Source organism: Mytilus californianus, unplaced genomic scaffold, assembly GCF_021869535.1.
Source record: "Mytilus californianus isolate M0D057914Y unplaced genomic scaffold, xbMytCali1.0.p SCAF_2, whole genome shotgun sequence".
Taxonomy (NCBI): domain Eukaryota; kingdom Metazoa; phylum Mollusca; class Bivalvia; order Mytilida; family Mytilidae; genus Mytilus; species Mytilus californianus.
This window is the reverse complement of record NW_026262668.1, coordinates 118,540,550-118,564,480: the sequence shown is the minus strand read 5'-3', so window position 1 is coordinate 118,564,480 and position 23,931 is coordinate 118,540,550. Positions and strand designations below refer to the sequence as shown.

General features: G+C 31.4%; 1 protein-coding gene across 1 annotated transcript; it reads right to left on the bottom strand.

Moving 5' to 3' along the window:
• Window positions 1–16,214: 16,214 nt before the first annotated feature.
• Window positions 16,215–22,627, bottom strand: LOC127728827 (uncharacterized). The gene is made up of 4 exons (XM_052236429.1): window positions 22,200–22,627; window positions 21,645–21,764; window positions 18,886–18,946; window positions 16,215–16,550 (listed from the first exon to the last, which is right to left on the bottom strand). Exons 1-4 carry the CDS (start codon window positions 22,606–22,608, stop codon window positions 16,541–16,543), a joined length of 600 nt encoding a protein of 199 aa, XP_052092389.1. The 5' UTR covers window positions 22,609–22,627; the 3' UTR covers window positions 16,215–16,540.
• Between the last annotated feature and the right edge of the window lie 1,304 nt (window positions 22,628–23,931).

The window sequence follows — 23,931 nt, the reverse complement described above, 5'->3', positions numbered from 1 at the left end:
GATGAAAAGGTTCTATCCCTGCAAGATAGTAATGTCTTTGTTTTATACTTAATTTGAAGGAATTTGAAATATAATTGACCACAATAAAAATGAAAATTCGAAAAAAGAACATCATGTCAATGTAAAAGTGAAGTTAATGATTTAATTGGAAATTTTTCTTTCGTTTTAAGTAGGTTTGAATTGTTGCTGCTGCGTTTATGATCCGACCAAATCGGCCAGCAGAATAAATACGCTGTTTAATTTCTACATCGGATCATTTTCATCAACATTTGTGATTTTCTTCAAGAATAAGTCTTTATCTAAACAAGGACAGAACTGCATTTTGTGTTTGAAATTCTTATAGAAACATATTTTTAATGAGCAGCAGTTGATGATCTATTAGTTTTTATAAATACGATGCAAGTCAAGGGTTTATCCCAATGAATCATTTGTTTATAAACTTCGTCAGAGTACTTTTAAATTTTTTATAAGGAAAACACAAAGTAAAGAAATCCTTCTTAATTCTATTACATAAGAAATTTTAGGCGATTTTTTGTTGTTATAAATTACATTCTTTCTAAAGTCATCTATATAAGGATGATCTTCCACAATGGACAGTGTCATCGTCATATTTGGGAAAGGTCAAATTCGCATAAATATTAAGAACGAATTTACGGAATACATTTCTATTATCCTTATGATACAATTGTTAAGAATTTAATTATCTGTCGTTTGTACTATTCATTTGATTCGTATAATTTATGATTTTCCTAACATGCTGCTAGTTTTAAAGTAAGGTAAGATTAATGTTAACGTCAGTGTTTGGTTTTGGATGTAGCTGCTCATGCAATAAAAAAAGTATATATCTGAAAAATGTGTTGACAGGTGATCGATTTGTTTGTGGATTTGAGTCATCAGATGAAACCTGCATATTTAGAAACAAAGGCAATGACGATTTTGATTGGAAACTTGGTCAATCGGTTAGTACAGTAATAAAGGTTTTTCCCATTAACCGATTTAGATAGTGTGTTTCTTTAGTTTAAACAATATTTTATTCAAATAAATCAATACATAGTATACAATTCTAATACATGAAATAAATAGGATTCAGAAACAACCAAAAATTGCATTAATTAATCTGTCACCTAGTATATAAATAAATGTCTTATATGGTCATAATAATGTAAGTATGGCATGTTCTGAATGTAAGATATTGAAGTTTCATTAAAAAAAACCGAATAAACGTGGTAAATAGTATAGTGTTGTGTGCAGAAGGAAATGCTTAGGTCTTATAAATGATCGAGCATTTGCCTCAAGGATTGAATCGTTTGGTTTTTATTATATATTTTCTGTACTAAAATAAATAAAAGGCTGTTTTGCTCGTCCAAGAGTACGGTTGAACCAATTGCAAGGTATTAATGTCAAATTGAACTAGAAAATCTGAAATTGAAGCCAGAAGTTCCTGCCTTAAATTGGTATATATTGGACAGGATAATAGGAAATGAGAATTTGCTTCCAAGTCACCACAACGACAGTTTGGAGAGTCTACTAAATTCCGAAGAAATAGATAAGAATTTAATGAACTCGAGTTCATCCTTAAGCGATCTTAAAATAGATTCACATTTTCTAACATTTAAATGTAGTTTATTCCATAACTTGATTGTCGCTGGGGAAAAATACTCTGATGTTTTGTGTACTGTTGTTTGATTCTTTCAAGTACACATTGAATATTATTACAATGTGTGCAAGTATATAAACAATATAAGTCAAGTTAATATGTACGTGTTTGTGTTTGGTCACGATTAAATGATTGCTGTTGCTCCACGTCAAGTGACAACTTTTTCATGAATATTCAGAACGAATGTTTGGTTATGCCTTTAAAAAAACTACAAATATATGTATTTCCTGATTTTATATTTGACCAACTCGCATTGTAATGCTTATTTTTATGTATCGTCAACAAGGAAGAAAGTAAAACCCACAAATACATAAAAAGAGGCGAAGGATACCAAATGGACATTAAAACTCAAAAGTCGAAAATAAACTGACAACGTCATGCCTAAAAAGAAAACGACAAACAGACAAACAACAGTACACAAATCATAACATAGAATACCAAAGACTGAGCAATACGAACCCCACCAAAAACTGGGGGTGATCCCAGGTGCTCCGGAAGGGTAAGCAGATCCTGATCCACTTGTGGAACTCGTCATGTTGTTCATTGTTAATACAAGACGGCGATAAGTGTAATTCGGTAGGTCACATTCGGGGAAAAGGGAACGGGATTGTCGTTACGGCATTTGGAACATATCCGTTGTCATCTGTGAAACGGATACTCCATAACGGTCAACCAACTCGTGTTGGCGTCCGTAAAATTTATGAAGGGATGATTTCAACTTCACCACTTGAAACTCTTAGTTTAATAGCTTCCTTGTGAGCAGCAACCCTTTATCAAGGAAATTATGATAGGTAATACAAGCCATGGAATATCGTATCAACTGTGAAATATAAACTCCGTATGAAGGCACTGCTGGAATGTTGCTACATAGAAATGGAAAGTTCACACTTTGGAAGCTGAAATCATCTCTTTTGTCGTTAAGTTTAGGTTTCAACTATCATTGTCAATTTCTAGATGTAAGTCAAGATATGAGGCAGACTTAACCGTATCTATTGTATCCTTTGAGATACACATATATGAAAATTAGGAAAAACCACAAATACATTATGATACACACAAATAAACATTAGCAAAAACCACAAATACATTAAGATATACACAAATAAACATTAGCAAAAACCACAAATACATTAAGATACACACAAATAAACAATAGCAAAAACCACAAAAACATTAAGGTACACACAAATAAACATTAACAAAAACCACAAATACATTAAGATACACACAAGCAAAAATTATCAAAAACTTTCAAAAAGAGGAGCAAAATTCGAAAAGGCTGGAATGGTAAACGGTAATTGTTTGTAACACAATATAACTGCGATTTTATACTAATACAATACATATTTTCGTATATTAGCAAACACCGACACCAAAGACTGGACCCTCTTCTGCATATTCCGGCAATCAGTATGCTTATATTGAAGTAAATGGAAAAAAAACGGGAGAAGCTGCAATTTTATCAACAGACGGGACAGTGTTAGCAGGTATTTGCATTGCATTTTTTCGCTATTATCCTTTAGTCACTACCTATAATCATTTTGATCATGTTTATCAATATGTTTGCAAGATTTATTTTACGAATGTGAAAAGCTTAAAGGAAGTCGTATTTCTCGTTTATTCAGCGGTAAAAAAGTGAATTGGAAATAAATATAGGTGCCTTTGTATAACTTTATTCACGTATCGGACAATTGTATTGCTCGTTTCCAGTAACAACATTTTGTATATTCTAATTGTCCACACTCTTCAAAATATATTACCGAACATACGATGTAAAATATGAAGCCACTAATTATTATCATTTTCTCCTTTTCCTACTGATATTTCCTCAAATACTATATGCTTAAAATGAGATTATACGATATAGATATATCATAAAATTTGAAGTATAAATTAATCAATAAAATAGCAAGTCAATTTAAATTTTCAGAGTAAATCGGTGCAGAAGTTAACAAGATTTAAACATCTTAATTTATTTCAGCCTCCGAATATTGCCTTCAGTTTCACTACCATATGTACGGAGCTCATATAGGAAATCTTGTAGTTTATATAGAAGAAAATGGTTCAGAATCATCGGAAATCGTGTTTACAAAGGATGGAGATCAAGGAAATCGTTGGAACCATGCCTGCTTGAATTTATCGTATCCCAATGACATCACGGTACATATATATTAAGCATATGTGTCAATTGGTGTTATAAAGTTCTTACTTTCTTTTTGGTTTGCAAAATGAGTAATTTGGCATCGAAAGAAACATATCATTTGAAATTGTATATAACGAATTACTGTAGGTTGATGCGAAAAACGCATTGATTTACCAGTGCGCGGTTTTTTTTATCACAAAAAAAAGCAGTCGGACTTTTTGACTCGAATAACTCCTTTCAGTTTCATCGTAAACTAAATCATTAAGATTTCATAACATGTTAAAGCAAGATAATGATATTTTTGTCACTGATCAAAAACATTTTTTTAAAACAAAAACAAACAAACATAATCTACATGTAAGTAATATCACTATCAGTTTGTTTTCGATCTATGAGTTTGACTGTCCCTCTGGTATCTTTCGTCCCTCTTTTAATGGCCATATGTCATATTGAAAATTTACTATGACCCATGTTCTTAATTTTTATGTACTCCGTGTCCTATATCAGTTTGTTTGGGTTATTTCGTCGAAACTTACTATATTGTGAGGAGGAAATTCTTAGTTTCAGTAAAAAAAGTTATTAGAAACTATTAATTATTACTTGACCTTTTAAGCTTGTTTCTTTATTTCCAAACAACGTCAAGAAAATGTAATTATATTTCATCATTTCTGTATTCAGATTGAAATAGAAGCAAACAAAGGAGGACAAACCAAAAAGAAAAACAAAGGGGACATAGCACTTGATGACATTCAGTTGTCCACTGGTGCATGTACATGTAAGCTTTCTACTTTTAACTGTCAAATAATTGTAATAACCTTAAATGATTTGTCTCCTCGAGCACAACCTTTGACGGTTTATATCTCTTTCTACATATTTGAACATGATCACATTGCATTTTGTATTCCATATTAAATTGATAAAAAAACAGAACAAATTTGTTTTACAGATAACATTATCTTTGATTTATTGGCGTAATAAAATACATATTTTCAAGCCAACTATATTTATATAGAAGAAATATTCATTTAGTTAAAATCTAGTTACTGTACATCATCAATTAAAAAAAAATACTCACCAAAGATACCAGGCTTATAATTTGTTACACAAAAATAGTCTACAATGTTAATGTTATCGATAAAAAAGTACAAGTATTATAGGAATAGAAGTTTAGGTAAAAGACAAAATGACTTCTACAAGTACAATGTTATGCAACTTTCTCCAAACATTAAATGTAATTGCTATACATTAGCTATTTTCATACTTCCTTAATACAAATATAAATATGTTGTTATGATTAAGTATTCTTCTGGAGGCGGAATCCATTTCGTAAAATAAATAGTATCATCTCTCTTTCAGGTCCATATACAGACTCAGATCTGAAATAGATTTGATTACAGAAAGGCAAAAGACTGAAATATATCTAATACGAAAACAAAGACTTATTAAAACATAATAGACCAATATAATCACATTAGTTTGTATTTAACATTGATAATTTATTATCTGCACTTGCAGATGTAGATAAGTAAATCCATGTCATGTGTGTATATTTATATTTTCATCAAAATATATATTTTGCAAGTAAAGAGGTTTGTTTTATAAAAATAAACAGAATACCCCTCAAAATATAATAGGTGAATGCTGTTGTTTTTCTCACACATTGTTGTCAATATAATGGTATTATATGCGACTGTCATACAAGTGAGAGGTTTAGCTAGCTATAAAACCAGGTTTAATCCACCATTTTCTACATAAGGAAATACTGTACCAAGTCAGGAGTATGACAATTGTTTTCCATTCCTTTGATGTGGGTGAGCTTTTGATTTAGCCATTGTATAAAGGATTTTCCGTTTTGAATTTCCCTTTGAGTTCGGTATTTTTGTTATTTTACTACTTACATACGTTATTTTACAAAAGTGGATCAAGAATCTTAAAGTGACTGCAATTACTCAGATATGATATCTGAAAAGATTTATTGTAGCTTTTCTCCAAACATAAAGTTGAATTGCTACATTTATAATCGAGAATCGGTTGTTACGATATACTGCGAAATGTAATTTTGATGAATAAAGATACGCATAATTCTAACCGCATACTCGACTTTATTTGATGTGATAAGTACAGTAGCTTTTCTCCAAACATAAAGTTGAATTGCTACATGTATAAGCTATTTTCATACTTCCTTTCTATGAATATAAATCAGTTGTTATAATCAAGCATTCTTCTATTTCTTATCTGTGCAACATATTGTCTGCAAAAAACTTAATGAATCGCATGAACAACAAAAGGAACAACCTTACTTCCTTTTTTTATCTTTTATTTGTTTTTCAATAGTCAGGATTTTACATACCCCTATACTAACATCTGACAGGGGTATCAGGGGGTTAAATATAGAAAATAATTCAGTATACAACATATATAACTGACAAACAGATTTTCAAAATTATAGTATTTAAGGTTACACATAAATTTTATTTGATTAATTTCTCTCTCTCTCTCTCTCTCTCTCTCTCTGACTATCTCTCATACAATACAAATACTCTTCACTCATCTGTTTTGCTACAATATGTATCTTGACTTACTTTTTAAAACAAAATATTGCAAAGATAAGGATAATTTTGCTCTTAGTACATAAATATTTTATTTTCACTAATATGAAACAATAATTAATTAAATATTACATGTAAAGGAGACCAAAATTGTTCACACACTTGGACTTTATTATTTTTCTTTGCAATATGATATTCAAGAAATTGGCATTTCTCTATTCTATTCTTTAACTCAATCATATTTGGTTTTGTTTCATTTAATTTACATTTATATATATATATAATTCTTTGTAATTATGACTAACAGATTCAGTAATAAACTTGCAAGTTTGCAACCAAGAAACACATTCTCTTTGTTTAGAACAAAGTTAACAAAAAAAAAGTTTTAATATATTTGAAAAAGACTGCCACAATTGAAAAGTTATTGGGCATTCAAAAAAAGGTGTTCAATGGTTTCTTCGCCAAGTTTACAAAAAGTACATAACTTGGTATCTTTTAATTTAATTTTGTATAAAAAGGTATTAGTTGCTATGATTCTATGCAAAAAATTGTATTGAAAGGTTCTTATATAAACATCTCTACAGGGTTTTTTGGTTATCATTAAATATTCTGACCATTCTGTTGTATCAATAACCAACAGTTCTTCCCATTTCATATTTGGCTTTCACATTACCTATAATTCTCTTTCAGAAAGTATCACCACTATCAGGCTTATCCAAATCTTGCTTTAAACATTCTCTTTAAGGCATTTTTCATAGTGTTAGAGATTTTTGAAATCAGACCATAATATTTGATAAAATTGTTGATTTTTACTCTTTCTTGAAATTGCTCAAATTTATAAAAAAAATCATATTTTCTTGATTATTAATGACTGCACACCTCCTTGTTTCCATTGAATATAATATGGGAAATCATCCAAAGAAGAAACGTTCAAAATATCTAAGGATAAAATGTTACTGACAGAATTCTCAGTATTAGGTTTTGCAATAGAAAAGCAAAGTAAAACATCCTTTCAGAAAGAATTTTTACATCTTTTAGAAATCTCAATCAGCTTTTCTTTCTGAAGATGTAAAACCCTTTCACCTCTATACTGTATAAGGTCTGTCAGTAACAACTGGTGCCAGCCACCGCTAGTGTTTGACAGCAGTCTTTTTATCCAACTAATTTTCAAATAGATATTAAAGGAATGAAGATGTACCATATTAAGTCTACCTTGTGATATATCACCAATACGTGTGTTTCGCATAATTCTATCTGGTTTTCCACTCCATATAAAATCATAAAACAGTGAAGTGAGCTCTGTTAACCTGGATTGTGATAGGTTTGGCAATGCAGTCATTAAGTGTACTAATTTCGAAAGAGAAAGTTAATTAATTACTGTAATTTTTCCCAATAACGTGAGTTTACGATGTTGCCAGCTCTTCAGGCTTGCAGAGACCTCTTTAATCGTCTTGGCAAAATTAATTTCTGTGATACATTTCAAATCCAAGGAAAATTCAATCCCCTAAAGTTTAAAATTTGAATGTGACCAATGAAGTTTTAAGTCAGGACAAAGAATCAGATCTGAATACTTTTTGTTTCCGACCCATAGTGCTTTTGTCTTTGAAGCATTTATTCTTAAACCTAAAATTCTATAAAAAGATTCAAAATATGATAGTGTTTCCCTCAATGATATTTCCCTTCCATTTAACATAACGAATGTGTCATCTGCATACATGCTTAAAAGTGATTCATTATCATTGACAGTAATTCCCCTTATATCAGGATTCCCTTTTAATTTCAAAGATAGTAATTTAACACCAATTATAAATAAATAGGGAGAAAGAGTATCTCCTTGTCTGTAGCCTCTTTCCAAATGAAAAAAACTTAGACGTGTGTCCATTATTTATAACACAACTTGATGCCCCTGAGTATAAGTAACTGGCGTCCTATTAGTCTTTTGAATACTGATATGAAAATAGATTCTGCTGTTATGGCTAATAGACTTAAACCAGTTTTACCATTTATCATAAGCAATACACAAAAAGGTTTCATCAAAGATAGATTTATGGGTGAGAACACACGCCTTTTATATGATTTGTTCACTATCTTGAGGGAAATTATAAAACAGGTCCTATTACTTGTTGATTTTGAAAAGGCTTTTGATTCCTTAGAGTGGTTATTTTTTAAAAATTCTTTAAAAAGCTTTAATTTTGGGCCTTCAGAATGTAAATGGTTTGAAACTTCATATACTGCCTGTCTTTCCCCTCTTCAGAAATGCAAGTTATTACACTTTGATACTGAAAATCAGAAAATTTTCTAACCTTGTATCCAAAATGAAGAGACCGAAAGACGAAAGGACCAATATCTTTCCAAAATAATTTATAAAAGTCTACTGTGTACTCATCAGAACCTGGACTTTTACCATTTGTGATAAATTTTAACGAATCAGCACATTCTTTAAAAGTTGAATTTCTATCACAAAAATCTCTTTGATCTTCTGTGAGCTTAATGTTATGATTAAAAAATGATGAATCATCCCAATCTAATTTTCTGCTTGAGTTATATAAATATTTTTTTGTTCCGTTAGAATTTTTGATTGCTCTGATATATGTTGACCTTTATCATCTGTTAATTCTGTTATTGTTTTCTTTATAAAATTTTTCTTTTCAAATTTACAAAAATAATTTTAACACTTTTCACGATTCTAATGCCAGTTAGAACGGGATCTAAGCAGTAAATCATCAACCTGCTTTTGTCGACAATTTTCTAGTTCAAGTTTTTTTTTCAAGTAAAGATTTTTGAACCTCATCATTTGCGGAATGGTTCATAATACTTTCTAAATATAAAATATCATTTTCAAGTTTGAGGGTGAAGTTTTTTTACCTTGAATTTATTTATGCTGTAATTTATGGACAAAGATCTAATCTTTATTTTCAATATTTCAAAAAATGTTTGATCATTAAATGACAACTCCACAGAAAGAAGATCTTCCATATCACCTGACAGATGATATTCCAAAGTAGTATCCTTAATGCATGGTTTAACCCTTTGTGTATAATCTGGATCTCTAAGTAACTGAGAGTTAAATTTCCAGTAACGTTTGCCCTCTTTCTCTAAAGTAGCTGAGAAGGTGAAAATAATTGCCGAGTGGTCAGTTCTATAATCTGGAATAAATTTAGTATTTTTCATAAGTGAAAAAAGGTCTTCTGAAATTAAAAAATAATCAAGACGACTTTGCTTTATGGGTGAGGGCTGACGCCATGTATATTTCCTATCTTCTGGACAGCATGTACGCCAAGAATCAAGTAGTTCAAAAACATCAATGATTTCATCAATTTTTTTAGGGTTTCTATTATGTTTGATATTATAGGTATCCATAAATTCATCTAATACAACATTCCAGTCACCACATAATAAAACACTTTTGTTTTTAAAGTATAAAATGTTCTGCATTATTGTATCAAAAAATGATGGTTCATCTGTAATATGACCATACAAACAGTCAAAGCTCAATCTTTGTGAAAAAATTGTTATATCTAAAACAATGAAACGACCATCATCATCAATAACAGAATTATGCACCACAAAATCCAGACCTTTTTTAAACATAACAGAGACACCTGCACTTTTACTATCTTTAAGACTGAAAAAACATGTATTTCCCCATTCATCCTCCCAGTTTTTTTTTCAATGTCTTTATTACTATAAGTTTCCTGGAAACACACTATTGAAGTATTTTTACTCCTAGCCCAATCAAATACATCTGCCCTCGTTTTGGAATTTGAGAAAAGACCCCTTACATTCATTGATAATATCTTTACATTATTATCCATCAGCTAATTTAATTTTTTGGATAATGTACAGCTTTTTATTAATTTAAATACCAGTTTGTTATAGATAGATATAAATGTAAAAGAAAATTGCTGAAGTAAAAAGTGTTTTATATCAGTCGTGAATTACAGCAATTATCTTTTACATTTATATCTATCTACAACAAACATGTATTTAAATTAATAAAAAGCTGTACATTATCCGAAAAATTAAATTAACTGATGTAACTGACTCAAATGATAACTTTTCAGTGTTCTTAAGTCTTGCCATAAGTCGAATATTGCGTTGTGTTATATCATCGTGAAATTTAACTTCATTTTTCAAGGATTTTTTTTGTTGCATTATCTGTATTTTAGTGTCAGTGTTCCTAACCTTCACAATAAAAGGCTTCTGATAACCTTCTTTTCCAGGTATTCTGTGGATGGCTAGCACATCACTGGGTTCAATATCTACATTTAGGTCACTATTTACTAGTTCACCAAAGGCTTTTTTCAGAAAGGTTTAGCATTCTTATATTATGTTGTCGACTGTATTGCTCATTATAATTGGTTAACTTCAATGCATCAATAGATTTTTTATTATTGTCACCAACCTTTTCCAATAGGTTATCAATTACTTTATCTTTCGCCCTGATTCTTTCCCTTAGATCCTCATTCTCTATGATCAATGTATATAACTTATCATGTAGTTTTCCAGTTGCCTCCCTTACTTTAGTCTCAAACTTACTGGTGATCTTCTCTTCAAAATGATCTAATAATTTCTGGACAATGTCACTAACTAAACTTTCTAAGTCCTTTTGTTGTACCAAATTATGGTCAGTCTCTGTAACTGTACCCTGATGAGATTGTTTTATTTCACTTAAATTATTTTGAATACCAGTCAAATCAATCCCTTCTACACTCTCATTTGCCACATCTGAATGAGATCGCTTGTTCTGCTTTGATGGTTTTTCCTTTGCAGAGTCTTTAGAAGAATCATTGCTCTCAGGCTTTCTAGCTTCTAACATTGTTTGTATAGTTTTTACACCTCTATTGTCCCCAGGCATAGTTGTAATATAGACAACACTACTCAGAAAAATCCATAAATCACAAAATCTTTTCTAATCCAAAATATATATTTCCACTATAGTAAATCCTTCTTTCAACAAAATGTGAAGAAAATCATATTTCTGTAAAGTTCATCAATTTCCAAACATCATAATATAATTTCCATAAATTAATTCCTATAAAAACCAGCTTAAATTTGCCAAAAGTGTGTATATTTATACTTTTTATCAAAGTATATATTTTGCAAGTAAAGAGGTTTGTTTTATAAAAAAAAAACAGAATACCCCTCAAAATATAATAGGTGAATTCTGTTGTTTTGCTCACACATTATTGTCAATATAATGGTATTATATGCGACTGTCATACAAGTGAGAGGTTTAGCTAGCTATAAAACCAGGTTTAATCCACCAATTTCTACATAAGGAAATACTGTTCCAAGTCAGGAATATGACAATTGTTTTCCATTCCTTTGATGTGGGTGAGCTTTTGATTTTGCCATTGTATAAAGGATTTTCCGTTTTGAATTTCCCTTTGAGTTCGGTATTTTTGTTATTTCACTTCTTAGTTGTTATTTAATAGTTCGTTTCTATGAATGTTGCATTGTTGTTTGTTTTTGTTGCACTTCTGTGTTCTGTTATTTCGTTGTTTTCCTCTTATAGTTGATGTGTTTCCCTCGGTTTTAGTTTGTAACCCGGATTTGTTTTCTCTCAATCGATTTATGACTTTTGAACAGCGGTATACTACTGTTACCTTTGTTTAAATACGTTATTTTACAAAAGTGGATCAAGGATCTTAAAGTGACTTCAATTACTCAGATATGATATCGAAAAAGATATATTGTAGCTTTTCTCCAAACATAAAACTGAATTGTTACATGTATAAGCTATTTTAATACTTCCTTTATATGAATATAAAACAGTTGTTATAATCAAGTATTCTTCTATTTCTTATCTGTGCAACATATTGTCTGCAAAAAAACTTAATGAATCGCATGAACTCCAAAAGGAACAACCTTATTTCCTTGCTAAACACAATTAAAGAAAAACAGACAGTATGAGGTTGCAAAACGTCGGAACACTGTCAAGCTGGCAATGCTTAGCTCAGGACAGTATATATTGGTTTTCAGTGATATATATATATCACAACAACGAAAGGTCCAGTCATTAATTAAACAAAATCCTTAATACAAAGTGTAGGGAGGATGAAACGTTCCAATTAATTTAGAATTAGATGACAATCATGACCACTAGAGATTGTTTTCATTTTGAATTATTTATTGACATTGCTTCTTTGGGGAGACTTGAGGGCCTATTCCCAGGAAAAGTGACTATCAAAGATTTCAAATTTCAGTTTTTTGATTGAGTGTCAAACATACTGACGATGATGCCACCAATACGTCTTTTTCTTTGACACCTCTCATCCATTTTTGCAGACAATAACAGGTTTTTCTTCATCTCCATCAAGCAAAATACATGACAAGTATAAGTTGAGGCTTTTCTGATCTTAATTTGCCATTTTCCTAAGATTTCCCAACCTCTGATAAAACAAGGCGATCTTTTGGATTTTATACGAGTAGTTGATTATAGACCCTTTACACTCTGTAGGTGTGAGCTAAAGGGCCGAAAAACCGCGATACCAAAATCTGTAAGTTTCCTTTCAAACAACGTTATGTTGCTGGGTCTGCCAAATGCTTTATGAAACCGCTTTCGAAATTATTAACATTCAATTTATCAGCAATCAAAACTAAGCTTCAAAATAACTTTGAAACTACCCACTATAGGGCTGGTGTGAATCAGATGTGGATACTCAAATATTAATAAATTTGTTAGAGTGCTTAAATTCAAAGTCCTTCTCGTCATGCAATAGTATAAAAACTTTTCTACTATTTTCGCTAGCATTTCTCATTTTAAACGTGAAGACAAATTGAAAAATATAGTCCAACTTTGCTTCATAAAACAGAATGTTCACCGCAGATAAAATTATTTTGTTTGTAGAAGAGATAAATCATACGTTTGTTATGCCCCGGTGTCGAAAAAGAAGTTAACTGTAACTGACAACATCAAAATGCTTGATTATCTTATTGACAGCATATGCATTACGTTTGGAAGACGTGTTTTCAACAAACAATTGTCATTCTCATGGGAACCAACTACGTCCCTTTCAGTCGACTTGTTTCGTAGTTCCTATGAGGCAGGCAAACGTCCTATAAGAGAATCCAGAGAAAAAGGAAATGAAGCTTCAATATTTTATCTTCAGGTTCCACTTTGTACATGATGTCTCGTCACTGAATAGTTCAAAGTATGGTGAATGTGTTGAACGCAAATGTATAACAGGATACACAATAATAAAGGATACCCCAGTTATAGTAATGTTTGCCTCAGATCTTGACTAACCTCTAGAAATTTAAAAAGAGGGTTTACGACAAAAGAGATAATCTCAGTTTTCCAAATGTGAGACCAGATCTCCTGCATATGAAGTATATATTTCCCAGCTAAAACTTTGCTATCAATAGAGGGTTACTGCTCACACACAGTGATAATGAGAAAATTATGTTCAGTTTGTTTTAAATACACATTCGTTGTTTGTTAGCATGCAAATATAGATCCAATTGAGCCCATAAATGATGGCACATTTTCACCCTTATACCGAAATCATCTATCTGTATCCGTAACGACTATCAATATCTGGTGTATACAAAGTGTCTGTTTAGAGGCAATTCAAGTTTGCGATATATATTTTATATCCCGCAATGGTGGTAAGTCGTGCACTTAAGGCCATTTTTTATTTTATTTTTCTGTAAACTTAGTTTTGTTTTTTATTACTGTGTATTGTCAAGCTTGGTTACTCATAATTGTTTCTCAGTCACCGAATGTACGATGTTGTTCCATACTAGAGCAGCTGACCCGGTTTGTTTACATTCAAATTCCAAAGGCTTCAAAACCACGTGACACATTGAATCGTTATAACCAATCAAATAGCTCTACTGTCAATTAGGTGATTTTTTAATACAAGGCAATTATATTATTTGTTTGTATGATATTGCTTTGAAATAGTTTGCAATAAATTGGGGGTTTATTCAATAGGAAACCTCATTATTAGCCATGACATTTGACACCAATGGAATTTTATATGAATATTTACTTATGGTCAGAATATCGATCTCTTTATATTGAACCAAATTTTTTTTTATGAAAAATATATGTATTTTAATATACTCTTTATTCCTGAACAAAAATATGGCATGATTATCGTTTGTTTCCCAAAGTATTTCTTTCAATTTGGATGGGGTTTTTTTCGCGGGAAAATCGCGCAAGACGTAAGGTGCATGCCATTTTGAAATTCTTAAAAATACGATTTGCTTGGCCTGTTTGGTCTGCCATTAAGATTGATGACGCTCAATGAAATGTAAACAAAGCAATGGAGGCCGGAAGAGGGGTTTTCTTAAGTTCTGAAATGTTTTTAGGCATTCGGAAGTCAGGTTTGAAATGGCCATTAGAAAATCTGCATTTTTGTACAATACTTAAAAATAATAATGAAAACATATCTTTAGAAATATCATTTTATTTAGAAGTGTAGAAAAAATGTATTCTGCATTAATTTTATACGCTGGTATTAGCGTAGTGACGTCAATGCGGAGTTTTCCCGTATGATAAGTACAATAACAAAATCCGAACGAACCAACGTTATGACCGATTATAGACTACGGTAGGATACTTTCCCAATATCAAGATTTTATAAACCCTTTTAAAGATAAATTGTCACTTTTGCGGGGTTTTTTTCTATAATTTTCAAAGCAATTTTACGTCCACAAATAATAAACCAGGTTTCTAAATCAATATGCATCCATTCTCAATTTTATGCATGTAAAAAAAAGATTTTGATAATAAGTTTATGCAGTAATTTCTGCTATTAAAAAAGCTGTATTTGCATGTATTAATTGAAAGCTTCAATCTCTTTTACAAAAGTCAAAGGAAGATGTTTTAAAGTTTATTAGAGCCATTACCGGTATTTTTAAATTTCGGTTGGTACTTTTTTCCCCTGATAGTGTAACTTTGACGGAGTGTGGACTCTTATGTCGGGTGATGCATATTTAGCAGAAAAGCTCACCCTGTCGACGCACTCGACCACGCCTCTTTTAGACTTACCCTCCGTTTTTTTTTTCCCTTGAATTTTATACTTTCCCAATATCAATTTAAAATACACCCATCAATTCTGGTTATCGTTGCTCTGACTATACTTTTTTGTCGTTTTTTGTTTTCAGCTCATCGTCTTTTTAATAAGCTTTGGATTTTCAGATATTTTGGCGTCAGGCATCACTGAAGAGACATTTATTGTCGAAATGCGCATCTGGTGTAGAAAATTTGTACCGTTAATGTTATTGTCTTCAAAATTGATTGATTTTTATTGATGGTCAAATCTCGTAACTCGATTTCAAAGAGACAAATCCAGGTAACACAAAAACCTGATTACTCCCTGGATTCATTGTAAAGATTATAATAAGGGCTAGATTCTTTTTTTTATCTGAATGTTTGTAATTTTTTATATGTAAATTTGTCTGAATGTTTTTAATTTCTCTTAAACAACACGATAACCAGAATGGACGGGTGCATTTTAAATTCATGTCTTCGTAGAATGGAGATTGTACTGAAAATTAAAAACAATCCTATTTAAATATGGTTCCTCTCTCGGGAAAAGGCAATTTTTTTGTACCATCGTTATAAATCAACATTATTTTACCGATGTTCAAATCTCAATAATCGGTGTGAAAGGCAAATCAAGTCAACAAGAAAGGTAAATAGCAATCATGTTTATGATTTTGGACAAGGAGCTAGAATTAGATAATAAATAAATTGTAAGACAAATGATGTCGTTATGAGGAAATGAAAAGAACTTTGAAAATGTCCGAGGTCTACATGTACCACTTAGTTTAAAAGCTAAATAAGTCGGTGTTTGGTCACCAGAATATATGTATCTACGGCATATAGAGTATCTGTGTATGAATATGATTGCTAGGAAGGAACAATAACTCAATTTATTCTTACATTTCTTAAAATGACAAGTCACATAAGTCAAAAATAAAGCAAATCATCACTTTAAGTTGTGTTAGAAGTCACTACGATTTGGTGTTAATCGTATGCATCTAGAGAAATCAACCCATAATGGAATTAAAGTGCTGATATAACAAATATATATATATGCTTGTTCTAGATCAATAATTCCTTGAAAACAAATGCTGTCATATATTTCAATCATTGTTTTACTTATTTCTTGACACGTATATGTCCATTTTCTTGTGATGAAATATGCTTCAAGTGTTTCCTTATATCCAAATCTAGAATTTCCTGGAATGAAAATTTGTTTGTATTAATTTATATTTTCCAATACATAACAGCATTTAAGGAATGTAATATACACATTATAAGACCAAAATACTACTATATGAATGGAAATTGATAACCTTGTTAAACCATTGTATGGAGGTACAATACGGTTTATGTAGTGTTACCTAATAAAACAAATCAAATCCCATAATGACACACTAGTGTCAACATTTTACTGCATGCGAAATGTAAATGACACGACAGAAGTTATTTTTAAATTTCTTTTCCAAAAGATTACATTCTAAGCAACCACCAGTGATTATAAACAAGGAAGTAAAGGAAGAAGCTAATGAGCACGAATGCAGCGACACAAAGAGAGGCGTAATAGGCAAAACAAATATTTTCCCCCTTTAATGTCGATCGACTTATAGCTGATGACACGTAACAACAGATTAGACAATACAAAGAACATTTTTGCTGAAACAAATAAATGAAAATATCAAGATGACTTTCAAAGCTCATATGGCAAAGAGAAACTGCAAACTCTATGGCAAAACAAAACCAAAAGACGGCAAACAGGCAAACAAGCCTACCAAAAAATACATAGAATAGATATAAGAAGATGTGGTATGATTGCAAATGAGACAACTCTCCATCCAAGTCACAATTTGTAAAAGTAAACCATTATAGGTCAAAATACGGCCTTCAACACGGAGTCTTGACTCACACCAAACAGCATGCTTTAAAGGGCCCCAAAAATGACTACTAGTAGTGTAAAACCATTTAAACAGGAAAACAAAAGGTCTAATCTATATAAAAAACGAGAAACGAGAAACACTTATGAACCACATCAACAAACGACAACCACTGAACATCAGGTTCTTGACTAAACTAAGGATTGAGCAACATGAACCTCACAAAATGTGGATGATATCAGGAATGACTAGGAAAGTGACATAAAAAGAGTTATTTATCGGTGCAAAATAAAAACATTAAACCTAAACAAGCCAAGGGGGAAACTGATTAAAAACGAAAAGATGAACAAGTCTACAAAACACTACAAAGAAACCTCAAGATTGAGCAACATGAACCCACCAAAACCCGATGGTGAACAAAGGTGCTCCGGAGGGGTCAGCAGTCCCTAATGGTGTAGTTCCATTTCTTAACTTTGATGCTCATATAATTATTGATACCGCCAGTTTTAACTTACAATTCAGATATCACCTGTATCGAGGTAAACAAAAATTTTGACCAAATTTCCTGTATTATAAAACTCTGTAGACAGGAAAAACAGCATCAAAGCGGAACTAGGAGGAATGCCTTTGGAACATTCAATTTTGTTCACAGTCTGCATCTTACTTAGCAAGACTGAATACTGAAAATATAAATCCTCAACTTAAAAAAGTATTCATATTGTCAAAGCTGCTTTACTCGCATATTCTTGGTATACATATGTTAAGAATATTCCGCCAAACTCATACTTTTCAGATGAATTTACAAATTGTAAAAACTTGAAGGAAGAAAAGTCTTTAAAGCCCATGAATTAAAAATGCAATAATAGAAACATTTAAAATATATTTGAAAAAAGTAGTAATAGTTATGATAAAAATAGTAAACTGTAACGTTACATGTACTGTATAAAAAATCAAACTTAGCTTGGATAGAGAATTTTTTAGGCTTTTCATGACTGCTTTATAACAAAATACTTTACAAAACTAAGAATTAGTTATCATACTCTTGAAATAGAGAATGGCCGCTATTATAACATTCCTTGAAAAGATTGACTACATTAACTGTGCAACTTACTTGAGGATAAAGAACACTTCCTCCTCGAATGTAAAATCAACGAAAATCTGAGAGAAAGTTTATTGGATAATGTTTACCTACCGATAATTTTATGTCTCCCACTAAATAACCAAGAGTTTAGAAATCCCAACCTTCTACTATAGAACATGTAAAAGTTTTATGAGTTCTTTATAAAACAGTCATTACAACTGAAGACAGTCATTACAACTGAGGGCAGAAGTCTCATAATTTGTCATGTGCTCATTCATTTTCAATTGAAATGTTATTTCTTTGTTATATTTTTCTATATTCTTCGTCACAAACAGCTATATTTTTATATGACAATATGTTTTCTTTATATAATATTTCTTTTTCATCTGTGCTTCATTTTGTCTTAATTTTTAGATATTCGCCTTTTAACTATATGTACTAAAGTTTGGCAGTCAAATAAGTGAAGAAAAAAAAAGAAAAACGTGCAAAGGTTTAATGAGACTCTGCTGCCTGATATTAGTACTTGTTCCTTATATTTAAGTGCAATAGTTGAATAAATAAGGAATCAGATGTTACTTACAAATTCCTATAATCAACACCAAACACGTTGGTAATTGGAGGAACTACAAACCTAAAAAATACTGAAAAATATTTACAAAATTAATAATGAAAATGTTTTAGTAAACAATTAGTCCTGTTATTAAAAAAAGCGTTTTTGATTGATTGATTGATTGTTGGTGTTTTAACGCCACTTTTAAGCGTCACATTTAGGCTATTTCGTGGCGGCCAGTTCTTATTGGTGGAGGAAGCTGGAGTGCCCGGAGAAAACCACCGACCTTTGATAGGAAAACTGACAATCCTAGTCAATTAAGAGTGGAGTCGAGTGCACCCGCACGAGCGGGGTTCGAACTCACAACCTCAGTGTTGACTGGCTAGTGATTGCAGTAGTAACTACTTAGACCACTCGGCCACCGAGGCCCCGAAAGCGTTTTTAGAGATACAATACTGTACACAATAGAAAATAATATATACACCTAGTCGCCTAAAAAGTGTACAAAACAGCACCAACATTAAACTAGAGGCGGCTCTATAGAGCCTGTGTCGCTCACCTGCATCTTCAACAATGGCCACTTAAAAGTAAGAATCTGCATTATAGCGACCAACTCTATTAAGAGTTAACTGACAATTTCAGTAATGTTTACATATTTGTAGATCTTATCCTGCTGATATATTTTTGTTTTCTTTTTTAAAGTTTCTATTTATCTATTATAGTTTTTAAGATCAAAGGCAAAAAATGCAAAAAATGTAAAACAATATCATTAAAGGGTCGTAACTCCAAAAACAAGTTGACTGAAGATTTCGGCCATTATGGCTCATTTGTAGATCTTGTATTGCTGATCATTTGTGCTATTTAAAGTTTCTAGCTATCTATTACATTTTTCAAGATAATAAATGATAATAAAAGACAATAATGGTAAAAATCGTCATTAAAGGGCAATAACTCCAATAAGGAGTTGTCTGACGATTTCGGACTTGTTGACTTATTTGTAGATCTTGTCTTGCTGATTATTTTGCTTTTTTAAGTTTCTGTCTATCTGTTATAATTTTTGTGGTAATAGGAAAAAATGTAAAAATGGTAAAATTTGTCATTTAAGAGCAATTACTCCTATAAGATATAAGAAGTCGTCTGACAGGTTGGATAAAATAGACAATAGGTAGAGCTTAGCATTCTGAACTTTTTTGTTCTTGTCAGAATTTCTCTATATAAAGCAGTTTTCAAAATAATAGGCAAATTTGGCCCAGTAGTTGCACTTGGCCTTTTGGCAACATTAAATACAAGTATCAATAAATATTTCGGAGAACAGATATCCTTCATCAGTATGATAATGATGATGTAAAATTAATCATATCAATCTATTTTGACCTTACTAAAACAATCCTTAATGTTATACAAATTAAAAACCAAACCACGCGTGTATAATTCTAAAATTTCAAAGTTGACGAAGGTTAAGTATTTACAACAGAGACTGCATAGATATGCATTCAAAAGAAAGGTAATGTAATGTGCGATATGACCTGATACAACTATAAAATTTAACAGGGGACGAAAGTGAAATTATTACATCAGAGACTGCGTAGACATATATCCTCAATGAATAGCACTGTAGTATTTGAAATATAATAATATAAAATTTCAAAGTTGACGAAGGGTAAGTAATTTACAACAGAGGCTGCGTATTTGTACATCCCAAATGAAAAGAACTGTTCGATTTGAACTACTCTAAAATCTCAAATTCGACGAAGGTATGAACAAAAAATACAAAATTCAATAAATATTTCGGATAACAAATATCCTTCACCAGTACGAGCAGCCTGGTGTAAAATGGCGTCGTGCTATGCTAATTTTCAAAAATCTTGACCATGTTACAAATTAAACACCAAACATCGGTTCAAGATTACTGAATTGTAACTTTTACTTTTCTGCAAACCATGTTCGGTGTTAAAACTTGTAAGATGGTCAAGATTTTTTGAAAATTATCATAGCTAGTGATGTCATTTTATACCTGACTGCGCTTACTGATGAAGGATATTTGGTATCCAAAATATCTATCGAATTTTGTATTTTTTGTTTCATATTTTTTATCATTGTTTTGGTGTTGTTGTACACTATTTTAGACGTATATTTCATTTATTTACTGTGTAAAGTATCGTTTTCCAAAACGATCTGACACCCTCTAAAGAATAATTGTTGACTTCTATCTAGACGTTCTATGTATATATATATTATCAATCAAGTTTAATTTGTAGGGTTTTCATTATGAAAAAGGCACTTCACATATTACTTTATACTTGCTCGTCTGATTACGGGATCATATAAACTTTTTATTTTTTTAGGTAAATCGTGTAAGATTTAGCTTTATGTATCCATATTAATTCTACAGCATGCAATCTTTAGAAATCAATATGATATCACACATACCAATTCCTAAATACAGTAACCACACGCACCTTCCTGCCATGCTTGTTCAACAGCATAATCCATGAATACAGTAATCCCACGTACCTTCCTGGCATGCTTGTTCAACAGCCCAATCCCTGAATACAGTAGTCACACGTACCTTCCTGACATGCTTGTTCAACAGCCCAATCCCTAAATACAATAATCCCACGTACCTTCCTGACATGCTTGTTCAACAGCCCAATCCCTAAATACAATAATCCCACGTACCTTCCTGACATGCTTGTTCAACAGCCCAATCCCTAAATACAATAATCATACGTACTTCCCTGACATGCTTGTTCAACAGCCCAATCCCTGAATACAGTAATCATACGTACTTTCCTGACATGCTTGTTCAACAGCCCAATCCCTGAATACAGTATCCCGCAATATCAATGGTATAAATGATAATCCATGTACAAATGTTTCACATGGTGTCCATGATACTGAATTCTCAACTGAAAAAGGTGTCATTTTATTCAATATGGGTTATGGACATTGCTGTATAAATTGTTCAAATGATTACTGAGTATATAAAATATCGGAAAATCAGTTTGCATGAAACAGCCTAGATGTCGTGAATAATTTTGCTTTAATTGTTTTTTTTCACACAATATGCAACAGTTTACCATAATTTGTCATCAATAAAAGCAAATTATATTGCTCATAAATCAGATTTGAAAGACAAGGTTTTAAAAAATGTCAGTCAAATTATTCAACCGTTAATACCGTCTACTTTGTATTTTGTAATTTGAACATTTCAATTCCCGGATATTTAATTCCTTAAATCCCTAGAAGTAAAAAAAATGAATTTTATATTACTTACACACACACTTTGTCTCTTTCGATGACATTTCTAAATATATTTAATTAGATTGTTGTGTGATACTCACAGAAATCTTTCCATGATGCCAAGTCCTCTTCCTCTTCTTCGTCACGCATTGGTTCATTTCTCCAGTCCATGTATTCGAGGACAGGATCAAGGTTTTGATTATTTTTCTCAATGTTTTCTACTGGTATGTAGATTTTTTGTAAATGTTTGGTATATTTAGCTGAACGATCGCTTTTTAAAGGAACCATTTGATCATGGTAAGTTGACAAAATATTCATAATTTCTTCTTTTTTTATATTATCTATAATTTGAAACGAAACGGCGTTTTGAAAGGATTGTTGAAAGTTATTTGAATCAAAATCATGTCTGTACAGTGGTTGCCTATATTGTACAGCCGTGTTCATAATGTTATCATACGCCAGGCAAAATGTAATAAGTACTTTCAGGCATATCCAAAACGTCCACGACATAGTATCTACTTCCCCAAGAGTATTCTACAATATATCGTAGTAAGATAGATTATAATCTAATATACAATGGAATGAAAAATTATTCTCTCTCAAAAAAAAAATATTTGTATATAATGGATTAGAGTATTACAAAATGAAATTATGAAATTAAGAAACTTACAAAAGACCATAACAATATATAAATAAGATGTGGTATGTTTGCCAATGAGACAACTCTCCACCAGAGACCAAATGACGCAGAATTTAGGAACTACAGGTCATCGTACGTCCTTCATTAATAAGCAATAATAAGCAAAACTCATACCCGTAGCAAGCTTCAAACTGCCAAATGTAAAACAATTCAAACAAGACAAATAACGCCATGTACAAAAAAATAAAAGAAAAACAAATATGATATACAGCAAACAAACGACTTGAGACAGGGGCATTCAGAATGTGGCGGATCTCGAAATCGAAAATAGTTGATTGATTGATTTGTTATTGTTTTACGCCGCACCATTACGGCTATATCGCGGTGATAAACCGAAATGATTTCAAAGCCATGTGTTTTAATAATCGTTTCTGTCCTATAATAATATTTGAACCCGCCCACAAAATTGTACCCAAAATTGAAATCTTTCAAACGAAAAAATCCACCTAACCCCATTACACCCTCTTCTACAAATATAAAAAGAATGAGATGTGGTATGATTGCCAATGAGATAACTATCGAATTAAAATTACAATGGTGACTGTAAAAAATTCTTTGGTATAAAATATATAACATTCTAAAATTATCCGATACTCCAGAGGGTTCATGATTTTTTTTTAAACTTTTGTTACTTCCTAGTGGCAGAAATGTCAATGTCTTGAAAATTTTATCCCCACCATTTAACGTGTTTTCTGAATTTTTCAAGAGCATGTGCACTTTTAATTTGCCATGATCCCTCGGTGCTTCTGTCATCAAATTGATACATTATCACTGCTTTTGCATGGCAATATGAATCGTTGTACTGTCTTTTTCTGGTTTAATTGTCAAAACCTGAACTTTTTGCTGAAACATGATAACACTACTTCTATGTAAATATATATAATCATCTAAATTTGTGACAACTTTAACGCTGTCCATCAGATAACCAAATGTTACAAATGTGTACAGGGCTATGTAATGTAATGTAATGTAAGGTTATACGACGGCGAACGTCTGTCGTAAAATTGTCACATAATTAGACGTTTAAAAAAATAAAAATGACGTGACTGCATGGTAAGTAAAATTGTCATCCTTTACTACTGATAAATACAACTGATCTGAAAAGTTTACCATCTACACGCCATTTGTGTTCG